Source organism: Castor canadensis, chromosome X, assembly GCF_047511655.1.
Source record: "Castor canadensis chromosome X, mCasCan1.hap1v2, whole genome shotgun sequence".
Classification (NCBI taxonomy): Eukaryota; Metazoa; Chordata; class Mammalia; order Rodentia; family Castoridae; genus Castor; species Castor canadensis.
This window is the reverse complement of record NC_133405.1, coordinates 1,962,336-1,975,697: the sequence shown is the minus strand read 5'-3', so window position 1 is coordinate 1,975,697 and position 13,362 is coordinate 1,962,336. Positions and strand designations below refer to the sequence as shown.

At 56.1% G+C, this 13,362-nt stretch overlaps 1 protein-coding gene across 1 annotated transcript; it reads left to right on the top strand.

The window, feature by feature from the left end:
- The first annotated feature begins 155 nt into the window (after window positions 1-155).
- On the top strand, window positions 156-6,555 carry LOC141419846 (extracellular matrix protein 2-like). Its single transcript, XM_074063673.1, has 7 exons — window positions 156-558; window positions 837-952; window positions 1,366-1,498; window positions 1,602-1,759; window positions 2,138-2,277; window positions 5,409-5,735; window positions 6,230-6,555. The coding sequence occupies exons 1-7, from the start codon at window positions 339-341 to the stop codon at window positions 6,405-6,407; spliced, it is 1,272 nt and encodes a 423-aa protein (XP_073919774.1). The 5' UTR covers window positions 156-338; the 3' UTR covers window positions 6,408-6,555.
- Window positions 6,556-13,362: the final 6,807 nt, after the last annotated feature.

Genomic DNA, 13,362 nt, shown 5'->3' with positions numbered 1-13,362 from the left:
TTCCAAAGGTGAGGACTGGCCAGGCCAGGCGGCCTCAGATGGCGCCTTCTAGGGGTAATAAGGCCACTTATTGAGTGGCCAAAGTGGCCAAGTTTTGTCCAACCTTCACCAGTCACAGCTGTGTCACCAGCTACTCAGGCCCTGCCCAAGCCAAGTGCTCTCATGTGAGGGGCAGGAGAGGAACCCTTCCAGCCTCAGTCACTTGAAAGCCCCTGCCCCTCAGTTGGGCCCTTACTGCTTGTGACCAGGCCAGGGCTGCGTCTCTTCCTCCAGGGACCTCCCAGCAGTCTGGGTCAAGGGCCCAGCGCCAACAGACAGACAGCGGCAGAGGCCAGCACATGAGCAGCGCCTCAGAGAATGCAGGCCATGGGCAGAAAAGGCCAGGAGACAGGCGAGGGCATGTGCCTGAGTTTACAGACGTGGGCACCATGGAGCAAGCCATGCCCTCCCTGCCGGCCTCGTGCCTTCTGGCCCAAGCAGTTATTGCCTGTGACAATGTCAAACTGAAGCATGTCCCTGCTTTGACTGACCCTGGCCTGACCACACTCTACCTGACAGGTGGGTGGCCCCTCTCTTCCAGCACCCACCCCTGCAGCAGGGGTGAGAAGGGGTGCATACCTGTGCTCTTGCCCTGTCTCCACTTCTGTCCAGTCCTTGGCCACTGTGGCTGCCTCACTGGGTATGGGCCACCTCCCTGTGGGTTCTGATTGGCTGTGAGAAGATGCCCTGACCTGGGACCATCAGAAGATCTGGTTTCTTCAAAGGAGTGGGAGGTATAGAGTAGCAGAGGGCAGGGGAAGAGAGGTATGGGATATAGCTGCCCCATGTGTGCACAGACAATGAAATTGCCAAGATCCCGGCCCACGCGTTCATGGGGCTGCCCAACCTGGAGTGGCTGGACCTGAGCAAGAACAAACTGGATACCCAAGGCTTGCACCCCCATGCCTTCAAGGTACGCCACAGCCCCTCTACCTAAACTCTGGGAGCCTGAGCATGGAGGGTGGCTGGCAGGTCTTGGATGGCCCGTGGTGTCCATTGATTGCTCTGCATTGATCTGCACAGCTGAGCTGCTGAGAGTTAAGTCTAGAGGAGGCACTGCAGGATGGCACTACCTAGCACAGATGGATCCCGTGATTTGGAGTGCATGGTCTGTAGGTGGGACCTTGAAAAGCAGCACCGACCCCTGGGCCCCATGCAGCAGCAAAGGATACCCCCAACAGGCCTGGTCCCAATGGGAACTAGGAAGCCACAATTCAAATAGGGGCACCCCTTGGTTAGGACGGACCCAAAGTCACGCCCAGGAAGGTCTGTGCCCTAACCAGCAGCACACCAGCCCTCAGCCCAGCTCTTCTGTCCTCCTCTCAGAATCTGACACGGCTTAAGCGGCTGAACCTGGATGGAAACTCACTGTCCAAAGTGCCTGCCTTGCCCACTTCCCTACAGGAGCTCAAACTCAATGACAACCTCCTGCAGGGCCTACAGCACAGCAGCTTCCGGGGTACAGGCAAAGAGGCTGAGCCTGGGAATCTGGGAAGTGGAGCAGGGATGCAGTCAAAGGAGCACCATGGTCTACTCACCGAGCCCCTCTTTCTGGCCTGCAGGGCTCAGCCAGCTGCTAACGCTGGAAGTGGAAGGGAACCAGTTGCATGATGGGGACATCTCCCCTCTGGCCTTCCAACCTCTCCACAGCCTTCTCTACCTGAGGATGGATCGGAACCGACTGAGGACCATCCCGCGTGGCCTGCCAGCCTCCCTGCTGGTAAGCTGGGAGCCCCTAGGATAGAGGGGGTGTGATATCATTACAGTCAAATGACCAGAGCATCTGTCAAGGAGTACAGAGCAGTCCATTAGGGGATTTTTATGATGAAACTCACAAGATTTCAGAGCCAGTGGGGCCTCTCCTCAGCCCAGAGTTGGACCTCCTGCATTATTCCGATTCCACTGGGTATCTCCAAGTAAGGCCCACACCCTCTCAGAGCCACACAGTCTCCTGAAAGGTCCACCCCTAATTGGTGGTGCTCTCTGGGGATGGGTCTTGGGGGCCTCTGAGGAGCCATGGCCTATCTGGTAGGTGCCAGAACTGGTCCAGGCTGGTAATGAGAGGAAAGCAGACCCTTATCACACCCCCTGACACTAGGAGCTGCACCTGGCCACCAATCTCATCGAGGAGGTGACAGAGAATGTGCTGAATGGCAGCCACAACCTCAGTGTTCTGGTGCTCAGCAACAATAGGCTCCAGGAGGACCGTCTAGCACCCCGTGCTTGGATTGATCTCCCGTGAGTGAGTGTCCACTCTAGTGGGGCTTCACCCTGACAGGAACACGAGGACACAGCGGGAGGAAGGGCCCCAAGAAACCCAGGGAGTCAGACAAGTGAGCAAAGAGGGTGGGGTGGAGCCATGAAGTCCCAATGAGTGTGCAGAAGGCCTGGGAGCCACAGGGAGGACCCATTGCTTGGGCTTGGTCTCAGGTGGGTTACTGAGGACACCAAGCTCAGGGCAGCCTGGGCTCTCAGTCACCACCTGCTCTTCCAAAGCCAACTCTTCTTGCCAACTTCCAAGGCCTTTCCTCTGCACCTCCCACTGAACGACCGCCTCACACACCCATGCCCAGCCCTGCCCTACCCTGCCCGTACCCAGGAAGCCTATGAGGATGGGGGCGGTTAATGGCACACAGAGCTGGCCCAGACCTGGGTCCAGCTGTAAGGTGACAGGGGCAGGAAGAGACAATGGAAGGGACAGGGCAAAGAGAGATGATATGCTGTCCCCAGGACTGCCATCACAAATCACCAAAAACCGGACTAAAACAACAGAAGTGTGCTGGGGGTGTGGCTCCTACCTACCAAATGGAAGGCTCTGAGTTCTCTGAGTTCCATTCCCAGTACCACCAAAAAGAAAAGCCCTAAAACAGAAGTAGATTCTCTCCCAATTTTTGAGGCCAGAAAAGTCTGGAGTCCCCTATTCCGCTTCTTGTGGCCTCAAAATTGTTTCTTGGTGTTATGGTTCGAATGTGAAATGTGAGGGTTTGGTTGGCAGCTTTTGGGAAGTGATTGGGTCCTGAGGGCTCTGACCTAATGAATGGATTGAGCCCATCATAGACTCAATATATGGCACTATTGGGAGAAGGTGGGGCCTGGTTGGAGGAAGTAGGTCACTGGCGGGCAGTCCTAGGGTGCTCTATGTTGCCCTGGCCCCTTCCTGTGTTCCTTTTTCTCTGCTTTCCATCTGCCATGATGTGAGCTGCTTTGTCACACCTCCCCAAAACCTCTGAACTGTGAGTTAAATAAAGCTTTCCTCCTTTTAAGTTGTTTATATCAGACATTTTGTCACAGTGACGAGAAAGCTAACACACACTTGGTTTGTGGCCACATCAGTCCATTGTCTGCTTCTGTCTCCACACCACCTCCTTCCCTCTGCATCTCTGTCTGCTCTCTCTTCTGTCTGTTTTTCGGGCACCGTTCATTGGGTTAAGGGCCCAGGTAATTCAGGATGACCTCATCTCCACACCCCTACCTTCAGTACATCTGGAAACACCCCTTTGCCAAATTAAATCACACTCAAAAGGTTTTGGGATTAAGACATAGATACATTTGGGTGGACTGTCATTCAGCCCATGACACCAGCCACCAGAGTGGGCTTCCCAAAATTCAAGAGTGAACAAGTTCTGACCTACCAACACCCTCTAGGCCCCTTTCCCTTCAGGAGAATGCCCAAGGCCTCGGCCTGATGTGCCAGTCCTTATAGAATCACCCTGTTGACCGGCCAGCCTCAGGTCTCCCCACTTTGCCTGTTGTGACAGGGACCTCAGGTATCTCCCCTAAGGTGATGGTCTCCCAGCTCAGCGTTTAGCCTGGCCAAGGGATTTCTGTCCCAAGTCTGTCTGCCCAGCTTGCTCTATATGTATTCCTGTCTTTTGGGGGCCACTATTTACTCCACTACAAGAAGGGTCTAAGATGATTTCCCAGATCTGGTTTAGACAGCTGGGTGGGGGTGTTAGCACTACAGCTTCTCACAGTGACCAGAAGCCACAGGGCTAAGGAACAGGACCAGGTTCTGGGAACAGTGGGGAGGGCCGAGGGAGTTTGGGTGCCAGGCAAAAGGCTGAGGAGGGTCTGGTGACCACCAAGACAGGGTGGGGCAGGAGTGAGGAGGCAAGGCAAGGGTCCACAGACAGTCCAACCCACCATTCCCGGGACCAGAGCCTCCCGCCCTGCATCTTCTTGTTCCAGGAAAAAGTTACCAGGACGTTTGGGTTTAATTATTCCTTTTCCTCCCCCCACACTTGCCAAGGGGGCAAAGGAAAGCAGACAGCAGCCTGGGAGGGGCCACCCAGCCGCGTTCCACTCCTGCTGCCTGCCGCCGCGGGGCCTGGGCAGGGGGCTGGCGGCTGGTCAAGTCCAGACAGCTCAGCCCCTGCCTTTTCTGACTTCAGCCCTGCTTGCCCTGTCTTCTCTTTGCTGATGGAAGGGGAGGGGCTACAGCCTGCAGGGGCAGGAAGCAGGGGAGCTGCCCAAAGGGCTGCCCCCTCACTGGCTAGTTGTGTCACTGATAGAAACCACTTTCCCTGCTCTGACCCATTCTAGAAGCATTGTCACTTTGCTTTTGCAGACCCACAGGGACTAGGGCTTACTTGATGCTAGGGTCAAGGCCTCAGGGGTCCACTATGGGCCAACTGGGACCCACTGTGGCCCAGTGGAAGGTGGTGATCTGAACTTCACCATCAGCCCCCCTGGATCCCTCTGTGCTGTGGACACAGGGCTTTAGGACACCTGATGTGTTTCTATCTGCCTATCTGACTCCTGTGTAGTTGAGGCAGGGAAAAGACAACAGGCGTAGAGGAGAGAGCCAGTGGGGGCGGGGGTTGGGGGGGATGGCTAGGCAGTGGTTGAGCACATACCTAGCATGCTCAAGCCCTGATTCCATCTTTATCATGTCAAGGATAGAAAACAGGGAGAGTGGGAGAGACACAAGAAGAAGGCTCTGAAGCCTTGAACAGGCAGGAAGAGGGACAAATTTTAGCTACCTCCATTTGACAGATGTCAGACCTGAAAGCCTTGTGACAAAGCATAGAGGGAAGAGATGAAGTGGGAGAAGGGTCCCCTGCCTCTATACTGAGGGCTGGTGTAGCTGGCCCAGCAGGGAGCAAGGAGCGTCTCACCCAGATCCCCTCTTCCTGGGCAGAGGGGGACACAGAAACCATACAGGGCCTAGCCTGACTCAAGAGTCCTGTGAGTCCCTGCTGTGAAGAGGTCCAGGTGGCAGCTGCCATCTAGGATGAAACCCTCACACTCCTCTTGGGTATGGGACCACGGCCCCAATTTGGGGTTCCAGCCTCTGGAGTTCCCTGGCAGCCAGGTGTGGGACCCTTAAGCCACCAGCTCCCTCCACATGTGTGTGCCCCGCTCCACAGGAAGCTGGAAATCCTCGACCTGTCTCACAACCGGCTGGTGCATGTGCCCTCCTTCCTGCCCCGGGGCCTGAGGCGCCTGACGCTGCATCACAACCTCATTGAGCGCATTCCCGGCTATGTGTTTGCACACATGAAGCCTGGCCTGGAGTTCCTGCACCTGTCCCACAACAAGCTGTGCGCTGACAGCATCCACAGAGTGTCCTTCCTGGGCCTGCAGGCCTCCCTGGCAGAGCTGCTGCTGGATCACAATCAGCTGCAGGCCATCCCGCGTGGCCTCCTGGGGCTCAAAGGTCTGCAGGTGCTGCACCTGAGCCACAATAAGATCAGGTAGGGCTCCCCAGTTGCACCCAGGTCCACCTCCAGCCGGGGGAGGGAGAGGCAACCCAAAGCCAGGAGGCCCTGGCTAGGGCAGACTCCTCACCCGCAAGGCCTCAGAAGCCTGAGAGAGGCTAAGGGCAAGAGTGGGAGAATCATTTCCCCTCCCCCAATTCATCCATCCGTCCATCTTCATTGCCATGAGAGGCTGTGCCAGTGGCTGGCAGGCCCAGGCAGTCAAGGTAGAGGACTTCAGACAGCTCACTGTGGGCAGTGGGTGGACAAGAGGGAGGCAGGGCTCTGGCCTAGAGCAGCAAAGGCTGGGGCTGGGGGCCTTGGGCTGAGTGCTCAGTTGAGAGGCGGCCAAGAGCGTGCCTGACTCTCCTTCCAGGTTCTGACGTCTTTGCCCCCATCTTAACACTCCTCTCGGTCTATTTCAGTGTGATGCTTGCCCCTATTTTCTGGGCTCTTCTATCCTCTGCTCTGCCTTGCCACCCCCTTCACAGGCATGTGCCCCTGAATTCCATCTGTGACACACGCGTGGCCCAGGACTCCAATCTTATCGCTACACACCTGGAGAATAATTTCATTGACCGGCGCCGCATACCGCCTACTGCCTTCTCCTGCATCCGGGCCTACCATAGTGTGATCCTTCAGCCCCAGCAGGGAGAGAAGGGCTCTTAGCCCCATCCTGCCTACCTTACCAGGCCTAGCTCCAGTTCTGCTTTAGATATGCCCACTTCCCGTGACTGATAGAGGCACTTTCACTTAGCAAATGGCCCAGTGGAAGACAAAGGGTGTGGAAAGCAATAGCTGAACATAATAAATGCATCTCGTTCAAGCCTGTGGTGGGCCTGTCTCCTGGATTTACCACGTGCACTGTCTCTCCTTTTCCACACAGTTTCTGAGCCCCACTCCAGATGGTGCTTCATCAGAGAGTCCCCTGGAAGCCTCCCCACACTCCTGCCCTCACCAGGGTCCTGAAGTCCCTTCCAGTTGGCCTCCCTTGCTCCAGGACCCATCTGCAGCTGAGCCCTCTCATGCAAGAAGTTTCCCTGTCCTGGGCCAGGACCCACAGAGATGGGTTTAGCCGTCAGTGCAGTGTAGCATGGAAGCCCACAACACCTGTCTTTTGTTCTAAAGCCACCAAGAGCTAGTGAATGCTATACAGTGGCACCTCTGGAGAAGCACCTTTGTCTTTCCCCCCATTCCAGGTTCCAGAGCTCTCATCTTGGTCCCCACATGCATACCCACTCCCCAGGCAGCTTGCCAAGTCCCTAGGGCCCCATCCATAGCTCACAGATGAAAGACAGAGGTGTAGGCCAGTAATGTAACTTGACCACAGTCAAAGGGCTTGTTTGCTGTGGGACCAGGTCATTTATTTATTTATTTATTTATTCATTCATTCATTCATTTGTTTGTGCAGACCTAGGGTTTAAACTCAGGGTCTCTCACTTGCTAGGCAGATGCTCTGCCACTTGAACTATACCCCTAACCCTGTGGGATCAGGTTATACCCCCATGCAATCAGGTTATACCCCTGTGCCAGAGGATGATACACTAGCATTCATTCAACAAGTATTGGGGACTGAGCCCTTGGTTTGTACAAAGCCAGGCCCTGTCCTGGAGGTCCGATCCCCTGATCAGAGTTGCTGACTTGAGCAAGTCAGCCTGCAGTGCTGACCACAGAGTGCCAGGAGCCCTCCAGGGAAGTGACAGCTCAGCCTGCTGAGTCCTGAAGTCAGGACTGGCCAGCTGTGCTGGGTGGAGACACTGGGTCTGCAGAACTCCCCGAGACCGCTGGGGCATTGTCTGACCTGTGTAAGGGGGTGGCACAGGGAAAGGGCTGGGGTCCCTGGGTTAGCCTCCACAGCTCACAATGCCATGCACCAGTGACAGGCAAGCAGGATGCAGGATGCAACAGTAGAGAGGCTAGCCCTACCTTCAGGGATGTGAAAGGAGGAAGGACACAAAGATCTCCATATAGAGACCTCATGCTGCCACCAGTTCCAACTAGGCTCTGGGCCTGGGAACTAAATCTTGCCCTGATCCCATTCTGCAGCCAATTCTCCCATCCCCCTACCCCCACCCCCACATTCTCAGCAGAGAAAGGGCCAGACTCTGGGGAAAGGGGGAGGTCTGGGAAGCTAAGCTGGTGGAGTGTTTGCTTTGGACTCATCCCTGCATTCCTTCTCCTCTCGGGTCTGGGCCCACAGATATGGCACTTCCTGTTTGGGCTGGGTCAGAGGTCAGCAGCCCTGGAGGCGCTGGCCTTGCTTTCCCAGTTCTCAAGACCCCTCCTCCCCTGCCTGGCCATCCCATCCCCTGTCTTTCCTGCTCTGACCTCCTGGTCCCTCCAACCCCCACCCTCTTCATAGTTACAGAGTTCAGGCCCAAGAGAGGCACAGGAAATGTGGGCTGGGCAACCCCAACATCCTCTCCTCCCTACTCTTAACCTCTGCTGAGCAGATGAGGCAGGGAGGCCCACTGTGTGACAGATGAGACAAGGAGAGAAGAGAAAGTCCCCTGGCGTGGTTGGAGGATGGTAGGAGGCAGGCACCGTCAGGTGGTTCCTGGGTTAATTCCACTTCTCGGACAGGAAGCAGCTTGGCCTTGGAGCTACTATGAGCCATAGAGCCCAAGGCAGGGAACCCTGTGAATTAGAAGTCAGGAATTTTTTTTGGTGGTACTTGGGTTTGAACTAAGGGCCTCATGCTTGTTAGGTAGATGCTGTACCACTTGAGCCACTCCACCTTTTTTATGTTGGGTATTTTCGAGATAGGGTCTCATGAACTACTTCCCCGGGCTGACCTCGAACCTCCTTATCTCTGCCTCCTGAGTAGCTAGGATTACAGGTGTGAGCCACAGGCACCCAGCAGAATTCAGGGATTTTACAAGGAGGCTCTTGGGTTCACCACCTGGCCAAGGAAGAAGCTAGCCCCATGGCAGACTGGAGTTGCTCTTGTCCTGAGTTGGGACAGAGACTGGGCCTTCATTAGCTAGCGCTGCCCAGCAAAAAAGGTCGTGCTTGAGACAAAGATTCTCTGTTCACCCCAGGCAATTCCCCAAGAGAGCCAAGAGAACTGGGAGCTCAGCTCTGGGGGCTCCCAGCAGCTGGAAGCCAGGGGCTTCAGTGCTGTGGTGATACAGGAAGGGCTAGTCAGCAGCTAGCCACCAAAGTCTAGGCTGGCACCACAAGGGATATCCCCAGACAGAGCCCCAGCCTGGGGAGCAAGTGCAGCATAGACCTGATGGCAGGACCAAGCTGCCCACTACCTGCTCCCATCCTGTCAGCATCCACCACTCCCTTGAGCCTGCTCAGGGCCTGCTTAGGGCAAGTGGGTACTGCATTCCTCTCTGGGCAGGTGCTGGCTGTGAGAGCACAGCAATTTGTGCAGCCCAATCAGTCACTCCAGGGTGCTGGGTCTCTGAGTGGACATGGTACTAACAATCAAATTGGTGGTGAAGACAGGCAGGGTAGGAGCGGGTGGGGTCATATGACAAGAAGGGAAGCACTCATCAGTTCCCAGATTGAAATGGGGGTACTGAGATAATGGCATAGAACTGAGGGTAAGGACAGTGGGGACAATAGAGACAAGGATTGGCACATATGCGACTAACAAATTCAAGTAGAAAATGGGAATGGAAAGCCATACACTTGTGTCTCCTGCTGTGGACCTTAGTGGGACCTTACATCTCTGCTCCCCTTCTCTCTGCCCCAGTCCCATCAGCCTCCAAATTCTTCTCCAACTCAGCCTGCCCACACCCTGTTCCAAGCCCCCTTCCTGCTTCATACTCCAGGACTGGGCAAGATTTGCTCAAGTCCCCAACTCTAGAAGGAGCAAGCCCAGGAGGAGTGTCTAACACATGCTGTGCCCTGTGCCTGTGCTACCCCAGGCCCTACTCCCATAGCAACTGCTGCCATAGTGACCACACAAGGACAACCTGGAGACACTGGGGCTGTGCAGTCCTCAGGCCAGGTGCTGGTCTCTGCCAAGTACTTGGTTTCAGACTGGAATCAGAGTTCAGGACAGGCTCCAGCTCAACCCCTGCCTGCCCCTTCTAGAGCCTCCAAGTTCCACAGGCAGATCCAGGCAGCACTCCTGGGGTCTGGCCTTGCCCAGGGGAAGAACACAGGGTCCCAGGGTGCCTCACAGCCTCCCTCTGGCTCCTTGGCTTTGAAGACCATACACAGATGCCACAGCACAGTCCGTGTCCACTTTCTCTCCTCTGGCCACGCCCCAGACCATGCCTCTAAAGATAGCTAGATGCAGGCCGGGCCTTCAAGGAGTCCCCTTTGGGCCCTGAAATTACAGCCCTGGTGGCCCAGAGAGAGAGACGCTGTGTGATTATGTCCTCAGGGGAAGGTCAAAAAAAGCTCCTGGCATGGAGAGTGCCAGCTTTCACCAGCCACGCCTCAGCCATCGACACTGGGAAGCTTCCAGACAGTGGAGGCTTCGCTCACTAGCACCACTTCAGCTACCTCTTGATCATGTTGGCTGTGTCCCTAACTGTCTGGCCCCCTGCACCCAGAAAGTTCTCCCCCACCCCACCAAGAGTTCATTTCACACTACCCTGGGGTTCCAGGTCATTGCTCAAGAGGTGCTCTAGTGGTGGAGAGGGGCTACCCTCTGGAGTTTGTGGGTCTGGTGCTTACCCTGCCCCTACACAGCTGCTGGGAGGGAGGCCCTAATAACCGCAAACTCGGGGGCACTCTGGGCAGGATCGCTTGCTCAAGAAGTGACCCTGATACACCTGTGATATGTTCCTAGCTGAGCATTTGTCCTTGAGGCTGAGGAACAAGCGGGCTAAGTGGGATTCCACAGGAGAGACTCCTTTCTCTGGGCTGGCTTCATAGCAGCTCATGTGAACACTCGAGAGAGTATGGAAAGGCAGCCTCAGACACAGCCTGCTCCTCTGGAAGCCCTCCCTGCTCCTCCCTCCACTGGTCACCTTCTTGCTTCTTCGGGCATAGCCTTGCATGCACACTCCATAGGGGCAGGACCACCTGTTTGACTCACTCACAGCAGTTCCCCAGTCCTTCCCAGGTTTCCCCTCTGTCTCTCTGGCCCACCCAGGAGACAGGCATTGGCCTCTCCTTTCACACTGTCAGAACGGCTAGGGAGGAATCATGAACTGAGTCTGGATTCAAGAAGCAGCCACCCACAATGAGGGGGGTGGGGGCGGGCAGCTGGGTACACTCATGTAGCAGGAAAGGGGGAGGCCAGGAAGAGCCCCAGAAGGGGCAGTGTCCTTTTCAGGCTCCAGAGACTCGTGGGCCCAGCAGCTGAATGGGCTGGGGCTCCAGGGGGAACTGTCTCAGCAGCTGCCACCTCCACAGGTGGGAGACCTGCACCTGGGGCACCTACCAGGCTCCCAGCCCTACTCTCCAACGACTCATACCAAAGACCAGTATTTTTTGTCCGAAGGAGAGAAGAGGGTTCACAGCCTGCTCCTTGAGTGCCCCACTTCTCTCCTGGGCCTCCTCCTCTATCTGTAAAGCCAGGGCACAAACAGCTGCAAGCCAGCTGGGGGAAGACGGGCTACAGCTGATGCTGGGTCCTTCAAACACAGACAAAGGGATGGCGGCTGGCTGAGATTTCCCTGCCCGGGGGGGGGGGGGGGGGTGATCTCCCCTCCTCTCAGCCACCTTCCTCCTTGTCCCTTTCCCTCCCTCAGAGATGAGCTCTTCTGCATGCCCTATGCCCTCCCTTCAGCACCTGTCATGGGCTTTTCCCTGGGCAGGCTGGGGGAGCCGTTGCCTGATGAGGGATGGTGGGGGTGCTGCTCAGAGCAGGGGGCCATGTAGCCTGGCCTGGTGCCCGTGGCAGGATGGCTTTGCGCAGTAGCAGAGCTAGCTGCTCAGGGCTGCCCTCTCCACACATCTGAAGGGCTGGGCTCCTCCTCAGGTCAAGAAGGCTGAGCTCTTGGCTCCACCAGGCAAGAGAAAGGGCTTCCAGGGCTGAGATGCAGGCCAGGCAAGGCAGGCTGGCGCCAGCGGGATGAACTGACCCTCTCCAAGCATCTAGGGAAGTGTGCAAGCTAGGACTTTGGGGGCCTGTCTGGTGGCCTGACACATGGGCCTTCCTGCAAGAGTGTGACCTCTGCCTTCCCCCACCCCCCTGCACTGTCTGCCACTAGTCCTTGGGGAGCAAAGACAGCTGTGCATTTGCCTCCTCCTCAGGAGTCCTGGGGGGCCTCAGGAAATGCCTGCTCTTCCTTCCTGCCTGCCTTACCACCTCCCACCCCACTCCCCGGCCTCCCTTGTCTCCTCCCAGCTGTGGAAGGCCAGGGGGCAGGAGAGAAGCCGGGCAAGGACGCACTGTACCCAGCCCTGCTCCAACTGGGATCCAGGTTGTTCCTGTGCTGTAGAGAGCTGGGGTTTGGGGTGGGAGAGGGGAAGGGAGAAGGAAGAGGGGCAGGTCCATGGACTGAGGTGCTGCCTGGTTGCTCTGGGAGTGGCCCCCAAATTAGAGGGCCAGGCTGAGTGACTCAGTGGGCCTTGGGCTGGGCATGCAGTTATAGTTTATTGCAGACTGCAAACCACAGACACGAGAACCTTCCAGGCACAAGGACCGTATTTATGGGAGTACTGCCCCAGATGGAGCCTTCAACATCAAGGAAAAGCTCCAAGGTACATAGTGTGCCCCCTTCCCCTGGCCCCCCTACAGGGGAGCCTCATCACCACCCCCAAGCCCCTCCATGAACACACTTGACCAAGACCTGAGGGTGAAGTCTACAAGGGAGACAGACTGGCTTATTGCTCAGCCTCCCACCGAACTACAGGGCATCTTCTGACTGCTATTCCCCATACTGCTGCAAGGCAATGTCCTTCTTCCCTACTGGTCTGTTCATGTCACCTCCAGGAAGTCTTCCTGAGCCTCTGGTGCTGTGTGTGAACCCGGGGAGGCCAGAAACCAGAGTGCCCTCTCTTCTCCTCACGACACTCAGAGCTTCGCCCCAGGAGTCCCTGGAGCTTGTCATGGCAGCTCCCTCCTGGGATCCCACAGCCCCCTGACCACTGTCTTCAGGGCTGTTTCTCCCTTCTGGGGCTCCTGAAGGCCAAGGCCCTATTAACAGCTCCTGGGGACCCAGCGCCCAGAGCAGTGCAGGTCAAAGCCAAGTGGTACCCTGTTCAGTATGGCACCTTGGTCAGTAGACATGTCTTCTGTGGGTTTTTTTAAAGCTTTATTGAGATATAGTTCATGCATTGAAAGTGAAAAATTCGATGGTTTGTATTCAGTTTAGTTGTGCAAGCATCACCACAGAAACTTACAATGTTTTCAAAGAGAAAACCCACACCTTTAGCTGTCACTCCTCTATCCCCCCATTCCGACCCAGCTACTTTCTGTGTCTATAGAGGAACCTATTCTGGCCCTTTCATATGAATGGAACCAGACGTAGCGCAGCCTTTCGCCACTGGCTGCTTTCACTGTGCAGAATGTCCCATATGTGCCTTGGACCCTCTTCAGCCATCACTGCCTCTGCCCCTGGTCTATGCTGACATGTTTAGCATGAATGAGTAGGTATTGGGGTCAAATGGGGAAGCGGGGACAGAGACTCGATGAGGTGGCAATGAGTGTGTGTGAGGGTGGGGACTGAAGATCCATGAGGCTCCATAGCATTCATGACATTCAACT

Bases quoted from the DNA above. Each gene is read 5' to 3' on its own strand.
- LOC141419846 (XM_074063673.1), top strand. From the start codon at position 339: ATGAGCAGCGCCTCAGAGAATGCAGGCCATGGGCAGAAAAGGCCAGGA. The intron at 1,499-1,601 runs GTACAGGCAAAG...TCTGGCCTGCAG, and splicing joins ACAGCACAGCAGCTTCCGGG to GGCTCAGCCAGCTGCTAACG. The intron at 5,736-6,229 runs GTAGGGCTCCCC...CCCCCTTCACAG, and splicing joins CTGAGCCACAATAAGATCAG to GCATGTGCCCCTGAATTCCA.